This window comes from Nelusetta ayraudi, unplaced genomic scaffold (assembly GCF_046127955.1).
Source record: "Nelusetta ayraudi isolate G7.1 ecotype Tasmania unplaced genomic scaffold, CSIRO-AGI_Nayr_v1 ptg000042l, whole genome shotgun sequence".
Taxonomy (NCBI): Eukaryota; Metazoa; Chordata; class Actinopteri; order Tetraodontiformes; family Monacanthidae; genus Nelusetta; species Nelusetta ayraudi.
The window spans coordinates 17,213,189-17,227,298 of NW_027466092.1; the positions used below are offsets into that span (position 1 = coordinate 17,213,189).

The 14,110-nt window shown below is 47.2% G+C and overlaps 1 protein-coding gene across 5 annotated transcripts in view; it reads left to right on the plus strand.

The window, feature by feature from the left end:
• The window catches only part of srcin1b (SRC kinase signaling inhibitor 1b), a 73,819-nt gene that overhangs the window by 34,993 nt on the left and 24,716 nt on the right, over positions 1-14,110 (plus strand). For 4 of the 5 annotated variants that reach the window (XM_076035062.1, XM_076035060.1, XM_076035061.1 and 1 more), the window contains one exon: positions 6,701-6,724. In XM_076035062.1, the coding sequence (XP_075891177.1) occupies positions 6,701-6,724 (24 nt within the window). Of the gene's footprint in view, positions 1-1,209; positions 1,714-6,700; positions 6,725-14,110 lie in introns of those variants that run through there. The other variant, XM_076035063.1, reaches the window with a different exon arrangement.

The following is a 14,110-nucleotide window of genomic DNA, read 5'->3' on the forward strand; positions in this document are numbered from 1 at the left end:
ACGGACTCTTTTTAGTTTGACACAACGTGCTTCCGTCACAGCCATTCGCCCAATGCACATCGGGAGAAGACGGAAGCGGTCTTTTGATGACGGTACCAGGGCGGCGCGGTTTCACCCCTCTGGGATGCTTCTGAAGCACGACCGCACCATGTCTGGTGTGAACTCCATTAACACACTGACGTTAATGGCTGCGCTCTGCTTGGCAGTGGGCTTTAATTAAGCAAACGCACGTTTTATCCGATTACTCGATAACTTGTTGGAATATTCGATAACATATTCGATTACCAAAATACTCGATAGCTCCAGCCCTATTTGGTTTATTTTAGGACGGGACTGTTCACCCTAAATATCAAATGCACTGTCAGGCAAGCTGGATTGTCCACACCAGGCTTCCTTAGAAATATGGTGGTGCAAGATGGCAGCTAACTGGGATCACGACCCTTGCTTATGTACATATGAGAACTGTTCTATGGGTAGCAAAACCAAATTACTTTGATTGTACTGCAAGTGTACCCTCTTTTTTTAATGTAATAATAAAAATCATGAATCAGGCCAAATTTTCCACTCTGGATCTTTAAGTGGAGTGGTCCATGTTGGTTGACATTGGGGCCACAATCAAAACAACAATCTATTGGCACAATCCCATTTCCTATGTAGTTGTATGACATAACTACAGTATAGCTCAGTTCTTACTGAATTTAAAGACCTTTTATTTTTTTAAATCACAAACAAACACGAGCTCAATTTAAAACACAGCTGCATTCTTTGACTAAATAACAACTAAAAGCCAAAGAGAACTAAAGCCAGGAGACGGAGTCCCAGCCTCCTTTCACCTGACAGCCTCGTCGGCGTCTGCCAGCGCCATGTTGTGGTGTTGTGACGCCCCTGACCTTAATCAGCCACAGTGCGTTAAGTGTGACGCTGGTAAAGTTGCGTCTCCATCTTGAGGACGGGCGCAGGCTGGCCGCCGCCCCTCGGTCGCTGCGCTCAGCTCGGGCTCCACATGCCTTTGCACGTTAGACGCCATCAGATCTTCTCCTTTAAGTGTTCTCCTCCTCCTCCTCCCCCCCCCCTCCTCTTCTGAGCCTCCGTCAGCTGGCGTCCATCACATCCCTCCGCCCACTCCCCCCACCCCCCACCTTCCCCCTCTTCTCATGTGCTGCGTCTGTTTACCCGAGCCAAACCATCCGTCTCCCGAGGGGGATGGAAAAAAAAGAAGGTGGACCGGGGGAGAACAGGTGGAGTCTGCCGTCGACATGGCAACCAGCCGTCCGCCCTTATAAGGCAACACGGTGATATCATACGGCTGCTGGCACCGGCGGCACTACTGAGGGAAGCGTACAGTTTTACGGAGCGGGAGAGGGACTGAGTGACGAGAGGGGAGAGCCGGTGGAAGGGAGAGCGAGAGACACCGACGGGAAGAGAGGCAGAAGGAAGGAGAGGTGGAGGAGGAGGAGGAGGAGGGGCCAGGAAGAGATGCTAACTGCCTCTTAGGCGCTACTACAGGCTCCGCCGAGGACGCTGGCTGATCCTCGGGGCGGCGGAGAAGACACCGAGCCGCAGTCCGTGCTTGTGGCAGGGGGAGGACAAATGGAGAGCAAGGAGGGGGGAGGAGGACGAGGAGGAGGAGGAGCAGGAGCAGGAGGACGTGGGGGAGGCAAGAGGAGCGAGAAGATGCGCCCTGGCGAGCGACGGGCTCGCTAAGTAGCCACGGTAACTCTGCCCGACTGAGCCGAGACGCTGCCGCTGCCGCTGCTGCTGCTGCCGCTGCCTGAGCTTTGTAAAGTGCAGGTGTGTGTGTGCGTGTGTGCGTGCGTGCGTGCGCGTGCGCGTGTGCGTGTGCGTGTGCGTGTGCGTGCGTGCGTGCATGTCTTCCTCTTCTGATTGTCTGAGAAGGTAGAGTGTGTTTTTGATAGCTGTTGGAGTGTCTCTACACACACAGACACACACAAACACGCACACACACATCCTCTCCCTCCCTTCTGCTGGTGTGCGTGTGTGTGTGCATGTGTGTGTATGTGGTCAGAGGAGGGTGTGTTTGCTGTCAGGTGACGAGCAGGTGCGTCTGCCTGCACACGCTGCCGCAGTGACTCACTGTGTGTCGCCGTGCACGCACGAGGACGGCATGTGTGTGCTCAAGCAAAAAAAAAAAAAAAAACCCAGCATGTGCAGCATATGTGAGTGTAACCGTGGATGTGTGTGCACGTGTGTGTTCGGGCTGGAGGAGGAGGAGGAGGAGGAGGAGGAGGGAATCACGGTGGCGTTCCGAGGGGGGCGGCGGTTAGGTCCAAAAAAAATGGCTACTCGGTGTGCAGGTCAGGCGTCGCCCCCCTTCTCTCCTCCCCCCCCCCCCCTCCCCCGCGCCGCTCCCCTCTGTCTCGGCGAGGCTCCGCTGCGTACTAGCGCCCCCCGGGGGGGCCTCAGCCCGAGGATTGAGAAATCCGGTGATCACTGAGTCACGGTGCGCTGGGGAGGCCCGCCGGGTGCCGACGCAAGACGGCTCTCATGTGTCTCTGTTGTTCAGCTGTTTGCCCAGTGACATTGTGGTCAAGTGGTACCACGTTAAAGAGGGTGGGAGAGGCTACTGTAACCTCCAGCAGGAGCAGTTGCAGCCAACCGTGAGAAACGCCATTAACCAGGCCCATTAACCAGGTGTCGGTGCTGCTTGATACGCCCGACGGCTGTGTGTTCAGCCGACCGTCCGCGTGTCGGGAGAAGCGCGAGGATTCTCTCACAGCGTCTTACAAGGTTGCAGATCAGGTTAAAAATCCATGACCGATTGATTTTTTAAAATCCCAGCGAGGGATCGGGAGGCCAAATCTGAAGCTGGTGTACATTTCACTCATTCACCCCATCTCATCCCAGACTATCGCAGGGATTCCCATAGCCGCGGGATAATCCGGTAATAATACAGTCCAGTCCGGAGCCGTGTACAGCAGCGCCTCGTCCTCATAGATCGATGTAGATCCGCTGGACATGATCGATGCCGGTCTGTAACAACAGCAGCTTCAGGAGTTTTGATGGATATTTGAAGCAGTTTTCAGCAGGCTTAGGCCAGAAAAGAGTGAAATTAAGAATCAACGTTTGATCCTTGGCGAGCACGCTGCCATTATCTGGATTCCACTGCGAGAATGGTTTCTGGTAATATTTCAGCAAACTGGTTTGTTTTGGTTGCCATTTTCAGTTGGAACAGCCCGAGATTAACGACGCATTTCAGTGCTGGGAAAAAGTGTCACGGCGTGATTGTACTGCCAGTTATCGCCAAGGGATGTCTGATTGGCCAATGGACAGCAGCTATGTCTGTCACAGTGCTGGAAGTGTAGAGGAAGATGACCTTCAGTTCAGTGTCCGTCGATTTGTTGCTGAATTGCTCTCAGAGATATTGCTAACTACAGAGGGGGACACCACGGGGTCAGGAGGTGAACTGCACGCTTATGTCCTCTTTGACGGCACTGTCCCAAACTAGCATCCTTCATTGATGCCTTTAAAAATATAGTTTGAATACGTTGGTCTTATGCATATGTTTTCTGTTTGAAGAACACAGTTTCAATTCTGTCAATATGTCTTCACCTAAATCCTGCCACTGCCAGCGTTAGTTGGTGGCCATTGATTGTAATTGGTTCCCTAATCTGCTTCTTAACATTCAGGTAATTCTACATGTTCCCAATGTTAACACTGCATCTTAACTACCTTAATATGGACAGAGATAAACGCTCTATTTTGACAAAACAGTACTTGATATGTTTCTAGAATGGCCCAGATTCCCGTAAACTGTTTACCCTACGCTGATGTTTTTGATGTTACAATGTTGGCAAATTCAACAAATCGGCAAGAACGTTTCATCTGAGTGTCAGCAAATCATCTGAGTGAGTTGCGCCGGCCAGGACTCCTCTCCCCTCCTGACATGGTGTTGTCCTACTCTATAGTTAGCAACATCCCAGAGTGTGTGGGAGCAGCACATCGACCTGAGAGGTGGATCTGCAGCCCAGACGGAAAACATTCTCCTTTTCAACATCAATGACGAATGAGTGGTTTTGGTTCCGCTGTGCCAGTAGGCATATCATTCATGAACTGATAAAAGACATTTTAGGCCTTTGCCCATGATTCGTCATTGGGGATGGTCAACACATTCCATATGATCAAACCAAAGTCTTCTCAGTCATCTGGTGGTAAAATGAGACTGAATTTTAAACATTGTTGTCTGCATCGGTATTGTACAGGTTGTTGAGGAGAAACAAAGAGGCAGTCCTGTCAGACCCTTTAAAAGTGTGGTATTTAATTGAATTGATATGTGTTTATATATCATATATCAGTTACACACACAGTTGAAGCAAAACATCAAGAGTTACATTTTTGGACTCAACTATACAAGGAGAAGCCAATGGAGTTGCAGTTAAGCGGCGTCACGTCAGCTTGTTGTGTTTCTTTTCTCCTGCATATCCACGAAGAACTGGAGAGTTTCCTCTGAGATTTCAGTTAAGAAAGAAAAGTCTGTGGAACGCCGGTGGGTCCCAGAGCATCTGCTCCATCAGGAGCCGAGAGCCACACCGAGCTCAGCTTAATTAGAATGGTTTACTCAAAGTCTCTCATTGCACATGTGACAAAAATAAATATATATCAACACCTGTCCACTTGAGTGTGAGGCCACTTTACATAAATGCTTAATATTGCCGTGTGAAACTCACATTTCAGTACCAGACGTGGCAGCCAAAGAATCCGAGAAGAGTCGTAGGTGTTGCGATGTGATTGCCGTCTTATCATCTCGCCTCCTTACACCAAAATCACAGTGTTTCCAGCTGGATCTGAAAAATGACATCTCTGTCCTGTCGGTGAACTCAACAGAAACTAGAGAAGAAGAACAACTTTTATTTCTTTCTCCACCAGCCAGAAAGTCTGTGCTAAAGCACGCAGATCTGGTCATCACTCCTTTCTGATGTCACAAAGGGTTCTAATCATTCTCCTAGGTTAGTTCCAACAGTCCCAGCGAGGTGCTGCGGTGTTTGTAGACACCCTGTATTTTTCCCCTTCCAAACCTGTACAATGCTCCAAAGCATCACTGTAAACACAGGGCTAAACACTTTGTGCACTACGGAGCTCTCAATGAGAAATAAAAATCCACCATTGTGAGTGCGACCTGTTCACACTTTCCCCAAACTGATCAACAAAGTTGCTTTCTTCCATTCTGGGAGGAGCTTAAGAAATGACACTTGCAGTTTATATTCCAGCTGTTCCTCTTGCCACTACTATCGTTGTACTAGCATTAAGAAGCTAAAACAATATTGTTCTGTTGTGTCTACATAATTACTTGCTTACTCACTCACTTGCTTGCTGAATTACTTACTAGCATTTATTTGGCAGGGTCAGTGCACAGTGCGTGACCTAGTCAGGTTTAAGCCACCTGGCTAATTTACATCTGTTGTCCTTGAGCAGGATTGATGTTATAAAAATACAATAAAAAAAAAAACAACTAAACATAGATACAAGACATACCTTACCATAACATAGACGTTAAATACTGACAATTGATATTGAATGAAGACCACTATGACAATGATAAGTATTGACTTAAACTGTATTGAATTGAATTACCTACAACCACCCTATCAGCCCAGGTCTTTCACCTCCATGTAGGAGAGAATAGTTGGGTAATTTTTGCCTCTGGCAGTTTTTCTTCTACGATATTGTGAGGGTGCGGGATCAGTTTTTTACGGAATGAAAAGGCGAAAGCCCGGTTCCTCCTTGTATGGGCCATCTGTGGGTCAGAGCTGTCCTCCCCCTCAGCAAGAGCAGCGGGAGGATTTGTATCTTACCTGTCACAGCACAAAGGCATGACGCAAGCCTCCATCACGGTGGCGAATCATTGCTTCTTCCTTGTATTTATTTGTCTTTATTCACTGTCGTATGCAACATCAGCCTCTCTGCTGCGACTCAGCTTGGCTGTCAGTTGTTCGGCAGGAATTCGAATCAGATGGATCAGACGATAAATTCAATCTGGTCCGTCAGATTAAAAGATGAAGGTTGTTGAAGGTTAGCCCTGACTTGTTCTGTGATTGGTCCACGCCCAGCTAGCTTTGTTGTTAGCGTGCATGCAGCACTTATCATTTAGAGAGGGTGCTGTCGAGCCACTTTCATCACTTCCTGTGGTCCATGCTACAAAACGGCAGTGACTGAATGTTAAACCTGCACAAGAACACCGTTGTCCACATGTTTTCCCATAACAACGTTAGCCTGCATAAATCCAAACACATGCAGCCACGACTTCAAAATGCCTTGCTGGCACTCCAGGACTCCCACTAATCCAGAGAAGGGAGTATGGAGCTCAGTATTTAGCGGCGTAATTGCGATTGAAGGCCCATAATGTTGGCAGTCAAGGACAACACAAGTGAATCTGGCAGTCATCTTCACAATTAGTGTGTCAGAAACACAGTGGCTGTGCTCTTCCAAAGATAGATGGTTTGTTTGTTCAAGCCGTGCCATCATTTTTGGTCTTCTTCTTCTTCTTCTTCTTCTTTTTTTTTTAAATCTATAAAAAATGACTGCCACCGGGCCTCTTTGTGGCACCACTTGAGTTGTCTTCGGTTGTCGTTTTATGGCAAATTGTTGTGTTTTTCACCGCTCAACCCTGGAGAAAACGTCTCACCACGTCTTTCTTTCCCTTCCTTCCCTCTGTCTCTTTGTTTTCCCTTCTCCCTCCCTGCAGCAACCAAACTACTGGAGCTTCAAGGTCAGTACCAACACTGTGTTTGTGTCTCGGCGTAAATCTGTCCCTCCGTGTGGATTTGTCTCTAATAGGATCACTGTCCATTGTGTGTCTGTGCACGACTGCTCCACTTCTCTCCATCGCACTCGGCAACGGTCACACATTTTAACATCTGCACTTCACGTGTTCTGTATTGGTGCTCTCTTGGCTGGAAAAGTGCCGGCCGCCGAGCTAATCACTGGTCCACTGTGATTTTGAACGTCAAACTGGGATTTCAAACGCTAGAAAAGCTACCGCAGCAGCTGCTTGGAGCTAGATATTTACTTTAGGATGAAAAGAAGGTTAATGTGCAGCTGGGTCAAAGACCTGCGCAGGGCTTCCCACACCTGCCAAGTTTACAGTAAATCCACCTGGCCAGTTTAATCTGCCTCTGGAAGAGCTTTAAACTGAGACAGAGAAATATTGGACTTTAGGCCCAGCGTTTCTGTGTGCATTGTGTGTTGTTGTCCAACACGTAAATGTGATCTTGCCCCAGTGACATCGTTTGCAACCAGAGTTTGGGCTCAGCTTTTACTTTGTCTGGTGCTCAACTTCCACAAACGTTCAACCTTGAGCTGCTTCAAAATTTCAGAGGGAATCTGTGATTTGCTGAGTTAAAAAAAAAAAAAAAAAAAAAAAGATTTGCAATGTTTGCCTGGATGTTGAAATGGAAAAAAAAAATTAAGTGTAAGCCAGTATCTGATAGATCATGTCATGCTGGATAACTTTAGTAGAGACCATCTGAGTGATGGATCAGTCATTGGCAGGTTCTTTGACATGTTGGTGGATGGATAATTGGGGTAGAATTATCTGAGCTGTTAGACCGTGTTCCTTGATTTCATTTTTTGTTTTTGTTTATTAACTTTTTCCGGGAGGGCCTCCCGCAGGCCAGTCCATTTACTGTCAGTAGCACAGTAACAGATAAAACATGAATGGTTCCCTCAGGCTGAATCCCTCTGACTTGAACAAACCATCTTTGGCTATGAGCAGTTTTTGCTGGAAATGTCAACGTGATGATCGGCTGGGCTGTTTTGACATTATTTTCATGTCTTTGTCCCTGTCAAGGTAAACCTTGACATTTTCCCTTGTTGTTTTTTTCTCTCTTGAAATGTCTCAAGTTACTTTTCATACTAATAAGTTGCACTTGACACTTTCATCCCTCATGCCTGTGTGCTCTCATGCCTGCATTTGGCCCTCAGGCCAGTTCACACCTGAGTTATCATGTGATGAGGAGAGGACATGAGTGGTCCCAGGTGTGTGTGTGTGTGTGTGTGTGTGTGTGTGTGTGTGTGTGTGTGTGTGTGTGTGTGTTAGATTAGCCCCAGCCTTTTATTTCTCCAATTAACGTAATCTACGCTGCATTACACTCTTTACCCAGTGGCAGGAAATTTGAGCGAGAAGATTAGCGGAAAAATCAGCAGCCAGATTTTAATCGCAGGTTGTTGCCAACCCAACCTTGCAAAGGAGCTGGATCGCTTACATTTCAGCTCTCCTACGCGCTTTCTCTCAGATCCATCTTGAAAAGCTTCATTCTGAACTTTTTTCCTAATGAAAGGAATATAACTGAACCTTCCAAGGAGGAAGCTTATACCGCCAGAAGTTTAATCATGGCAAAAACAGGGAAGTCCTGCAGGCAAGCAAACAACATCAGCAGCGAAGCCTGGACAACTGTGGCAAAAAATTAGAACAACAATGACTGTAAATGAGCTTTATTTACTAGTGATCAAGTGTTATATTATTAAAACTGATTTCAAAACATTTGCTCTTACTGAACCTTTAGAACACGATGGGCCGGATCCACAAAGGATCACAACGCAGCGGTAAATTTGTGGCTGTAATCTCCGCCACCTTTGCGTCATATCCACAAAGGATTTTGCGCTAATGATATGCAGGCGCAAATGCGGCATCTGAGGAGTCAGAAGTGCAAATTGCGCTCTAGTAACCTGACCGCAATTTGCACAATACATTGTCAGATAATGTAACCTGCACACCTCAATCACCAGAAGCTGAATTTTTGATGGAATACTTTATTTCTGTTGATGTCAAATAACACGCACATTGGTTTCCTCCTGAACTCACTCCAAGAAAGAGACAGTCGCACACGTCTCTCCAAAACATCCCCACAGCCCCAAGCACAGCACACACACCTTTCCGGGGTCTCTGTCGTCCTTTTAAAGGGCAAGCATAACATGTTCGCATTATACTAACGGCAACACGAACATTATTAAACAGTGGAACACACGTCAGAAATGCTACAATACGAGTGTGGTTGATTGTGCGGCAAGGACGAACCTCAACCTTTGAATAATTTTAATTAGTCTGATTCCAAAAAGAGAAACTCTGGCGCTCCTATGTGTATCAGTATATTCATATGTTTTCTTATTGTGTTTTATATTTTACAGTTACCGCCACTTAAGTGTGATTTGTAGCTGTTTAGTGGCTGATCTGATCAAATAAGTGCAGGTTTCAAGTGTAAGTAAACTTGTAACTCATCAATGTTTTGCATTCTTGAAAAATATCTCTGTGCCGCTATGTACGCCACTGAGCGAGTAACTAGCGGCAACAACAAAGTAGTGATGCCCTGCTGACCTCCCAGAACACAGTGACGTAGCAATGTGTTAGTGAGTGTCTACAACGCCGCTGAAACTTCCTAACACTGGCCTCAAGACCCCACGGAACATCCAAACGACAATCCAAACACGGCATCGCCCACTTGGAACACATTAGCAACTGCTGCTTAACAAGGGCCACACCATTGTGAGAACACCATAGTAACCAATAAGATCAGCGGAGCGACTGCCGAGCGGCGCCCCATAGTGATTGCTCTGAATGGTTGCTGGCGTGACAGTTGCTAGGATGCCCCACACATTCAGCTTCGTGCCGTGTTGTTTTCTGGCATCTGGCAGAAATAGAGGTCTTGCCCATCTGCTGTGGCGGGTTCCAGATTGCTGGGGTTATGACAGATTATTAACACAATGCGGCTGCAGCGCAGCCCTGCTAAGCACACACATCAACTAATGAAACTGAAAGTTAAGACAAGTTGAGACACACTGAATTTCACTACATCAGCCACACTGCATAACCATTGGTTCCTTTCAATTATCGTGTTACGGTCGCGGAAAGCCAAAATCACGATTGGCATTGGAATTTGAAAGTTGGTAAATGATCTAGTTGGAAGGCTTGCAGTGTTGCTAATTGGCATTGCTGGTCAAGATGGACATGTAAACTCTATCCCACGGCTATGCAAAACATTCCAACTTCCTTCTACATTAAAAACAAACCATTGGCATCTGAGCACGCTCCCAGATTAAATTCAATTTTCACTGCAGCGTGCAGTCCCGCTGTAATCGATGTGTGATAATGGAGCCATAAGCAATCATCATTTGCTCACATTATCGTAGCACTACTGACTGGTTTCACATTTCCAAACTAGGAAACTTGACTACGTTTGAGTAAAATCATCGATTGGGTTCAAACCAAAGGGATAAGTGCTGCCTAATAGTGCAGCCTAAACTGGAATGACTGTGGGCTCGGTGTCAACAGTAAGATGCAGTAAGAGTTAACTAAATATTTTGTATTTTTGTATTCTGAAGCGCTAGCCATGTGGAAATATTCGGATTGTGTCCTGAATAAAAGAAGATTGTTGACATAATATTCTTTGATGTATCTGGAGTGCATGATTATAACTCTCCAGATTAAGTCTTATTTGTATGCCATTAGCGTGAGAAATTCACTCTTGCAAAAAATAGATACAGCTCAGCTGAAGTCTGTCCCAAATTGGGGCGATGTGATATTCAGAAATGATTTTTTCCGTAACGAAACACGCGTGTGAAACAGGCTGTGATGTTTTATGGGACGTGTTGCTCCTAGAACAGACGCCTCAAACTCCGGCTGCTGCTGCTGCTGGAGAAGGAGATTGTGTCCTGGTGAATGTGTCGAGCGAAGCACTTACTGCAGATTACAGCATTTTAACCATAAAATTAGTTGATGCTCTGAAGAAAGGCTCTCTGCATAACTATTGCTGATGCAGCGACTATAAACTCCAGGATTATCTAAAGCTGCTGCTTTTGAACTCCATGAAAAATAAATGTTGTATAAACTCTTAGGAAGGTCTTGCAGTGTTAAAGGGTTTTTGAGGTAAGCTTTTGATTATGTTGATGACATTATTTTTTTTAATCTGGCAAAAAAATTGTCAAAAATGTGACAAAAAAAAAAAAAACATTTCTGGAAATGACAGGCAACACCTCTATTCCAGAACCCGCTGCAACAACAAAAAATATCTGAGTTTTCAAATGTTTTGCTTTTGTATTGCAATACCAGCCAATTTAAAAATAAGTGCTTCCATCCCCATTCACAACCATTTAACTTCAGATTTCACGTTACACTTACACGTCCACCCATCGCTCGTCCTTGACAATTTTTTGGCAAGTTATTTAATTCTGTTAATATATGACAATATTTGGTTGCATTCAAGGAAATTGTCACATTAGAAGAACTTCATCTATAAAGAGATGCGTGGATGTGCTTGAAATGTGAGTCTGAAGTCTGAAGTTGAATGTATAGAAACTGGGATGAGTGGGCACTTGACACTCATAATTGCACAACACTAATACAAGTTATTTGAAAACTGTCTGGGGTGTTTGCATGTGCCCAAGTTTATACAGCAGTTGGCCAAAAGGTCTTTCAAAGTCAAATAAATTCTTTAAAGGTGACATTTTTCACATACAGGTTTGAGCTCGTTCACACGCAGAAGGCAATTGGGAAGTCTTGAACGAACACAGCGACCATGGCAGGTGCTTGACTAGCATTTCTCAAAGTGGGCCAGCCAAATGTCTTTACTGTCAGCGCAGCCGGTTGGCAACAGTGTGCCTCTTCCTATTGTTACAGGTCTCAGCAACCCCTTGGTACCGCCCCTCTGCCCTCATTGGGCGGCCGTCCTCCTGCCGAAAACCATTATAATGGGAGTCTTGTACGATGGATGTTTGAGACTGCACGCTTGAAACCTCAGAGATCTTCGCCGTCCAGTAAGGTTTTAAGCAGAGCGCTGTGTGTATTTAAGGAGGGAAAAAACGCCACCATTTATTGACCCAATAACCAGCTCAGTGCCGGAAAAACAAATTGAAAAAAACAAAGAGCCATCCTTTATATAAAGCTTTTTCTCTTTGTGTCTTGCTTGCTTTAGAATGCAGTTGCGTTGTGGGATATTTTTTATTCCGTCAGGCCCTCTGGGGGATGGTGAAAAGTTTCCCTTCGAATTGGGGGAAAACAGATCACGGACATGTGGGAGCCGAGGCTGCTGAATTATTCTTCACCAGCGCTGCTGAGAGTAAAACGCAGTGTCAGAGCACATAAGCCGGCCGTGATACTAATCACCTTTTATTCTACTGTGCATTATTGTGGGTTCTTGTGTGTGTGTGACCTGTCCACATCAGCGTGTGTGTGTGTGTGTGTGTGTGTGTGTGTGTGTGTGTGTGTGTGTGTGACCTGTCCACATCAGTGAGTGTGTGTGTGTGTGTGTGTGTGTGTGTGTGTGTGTGTGTGTGTGTTTCTCGTCTGTTTACTCTGTGTCAACTGCGGATGCGAGCTACAGCTCAATCCCAATTGGTTCCTTCCTCTCGGGGCGTCTCGCCCTCCTCCTCCTCCTCTGATGCAACAGAAACCCCCGCAGTAGTGTACGTGTTTGTGTGGGTGCGTGCTCGTGTGTGTGTGTGTGTGTGTGTGTGTGTTTAACAGCCCCTCCGCTGCTCCTCTTTGATGTTCCATCGGTTTTGCCAGCTCACTAAACGCACGGCTGCTGCTCCGACGGTCCAAACACATCACAGATTAGCAAAGAATTACGTCTGACGTGATCACGTGTCCCCCGTTTTTTCACGCTGCCGTGGACGGGCTGCGGTCGGGGGAGGTGTAATCATAGATGAGGTGTATTTATTACTCCTAATTATGACTCCCCCCTCCTCTACACTCCCCACTCATTGCTGGAAGGCTGGATTCGAACAGCAGAATGCTGTCAGAGACACAATGGAAGACAGAGCGGCGGCATTATTCAGCCTCACTTTGGCAAATATCGCTGCTCCATTTTGTGCTCTCGTCAGTCAGTCAGTCAGTCCGCCAGCCAGTCAGTCAGTCAGCCAGTCAGTCAGTCAGTCAGTCCAGAGTGGCCAGAGTGATCCCAGCCAATTGCCTTCGCTCTCCTCTTCACCGCCGAAAGTGGGAGGAATGAAACAAAGGATGCCGACGCCGCACTGTGGCATCGACTCAGTGTTCAAATCCTACTGCCAACGTCACGTGACTAGCCTACGTGTGGCAGCAGCTAACAGTAGCGCTGTGGCATCGACTCAGTGTTCAAATCCTGCTGCCAACGTCACGTGACTAGCCTACGTGTGGCAGCAGCTAACAGTAGCGCTGTGGCTTCGACTCGGTGGTTAAATCCCAGTGCCAACGTCACGTGACTAGCCTACGTGTGGCAGCAGCTAACAGTAGCGCTGTGGCTTCGACTCGGTGGTCAAATCCCAGTGCCAACGTCACGTGACTAGCCTACGTGTGGCAGCAGCTAACAGTAGCGCTGTGGCTTCGACTCGGTGGTTAAATCCCAGTGCCAACGTCACGTGACTAGCCTACGTGTGGCAGCAGCTAACAGTAGCACTGTGGCTTCGACTCGGTGGTCAAATCCCAGTGCCAACGTCACGTGACTAGCCTACGTGTGGCAGCAGCTAACAGTAGCGCTGTGGCATCGACTCGGTGGTCAAATCCTGCTGCCAACGTCACGTGACTAGCCTACATGTGGCAGCAGCTAACAGTAGCGCTGTGGCTTCGACTCGGTGGTCAAATCCCAGTGCCAACGTCACGTGACTAGCCTACGTGTGGCAGCAGCTAACAGTAGCGCTGTGGCTTTGACTCGGTGGTCAAATCCCAGTGCCAACGTCACGTGACTAGCCTACGTGTGGCAGCAGCTAACAGTAGCGCTGTGGCTTCGACTCGGTGGTCAAATCCCAGTGCCAACGTCACGTGACTAGCCTACGTGTGGCAGCAGCTAACAGTAGCGCTGTGGCTTCGACTCGGTGGTCAAATCCTGCTGCCAACGTCACGTGACTAGCCTACGTGTGGCAGCAGCTAACAGTAGCGCTGTGGCTTCGACTCGGTGGTCAAATCCTGCTGCCAACGTCACGTGACTAGCCTACGTGTGGCAGCAGCTAACAGTAGCGCTGTGGCTTCGACTCGGTGGTTAAATCCCAGTGCCAACGTCACGTGACTAGCCTACGTGTGGCAGCAGCTAACAGTAGCGCTGTGGCTTCGACTCGGTGGTCAAATCCCAGTGCCAACGTCACGTGACTAGCCTACGTGTGGCAGCAGCTAACAGTAGCGCTGTGGCTT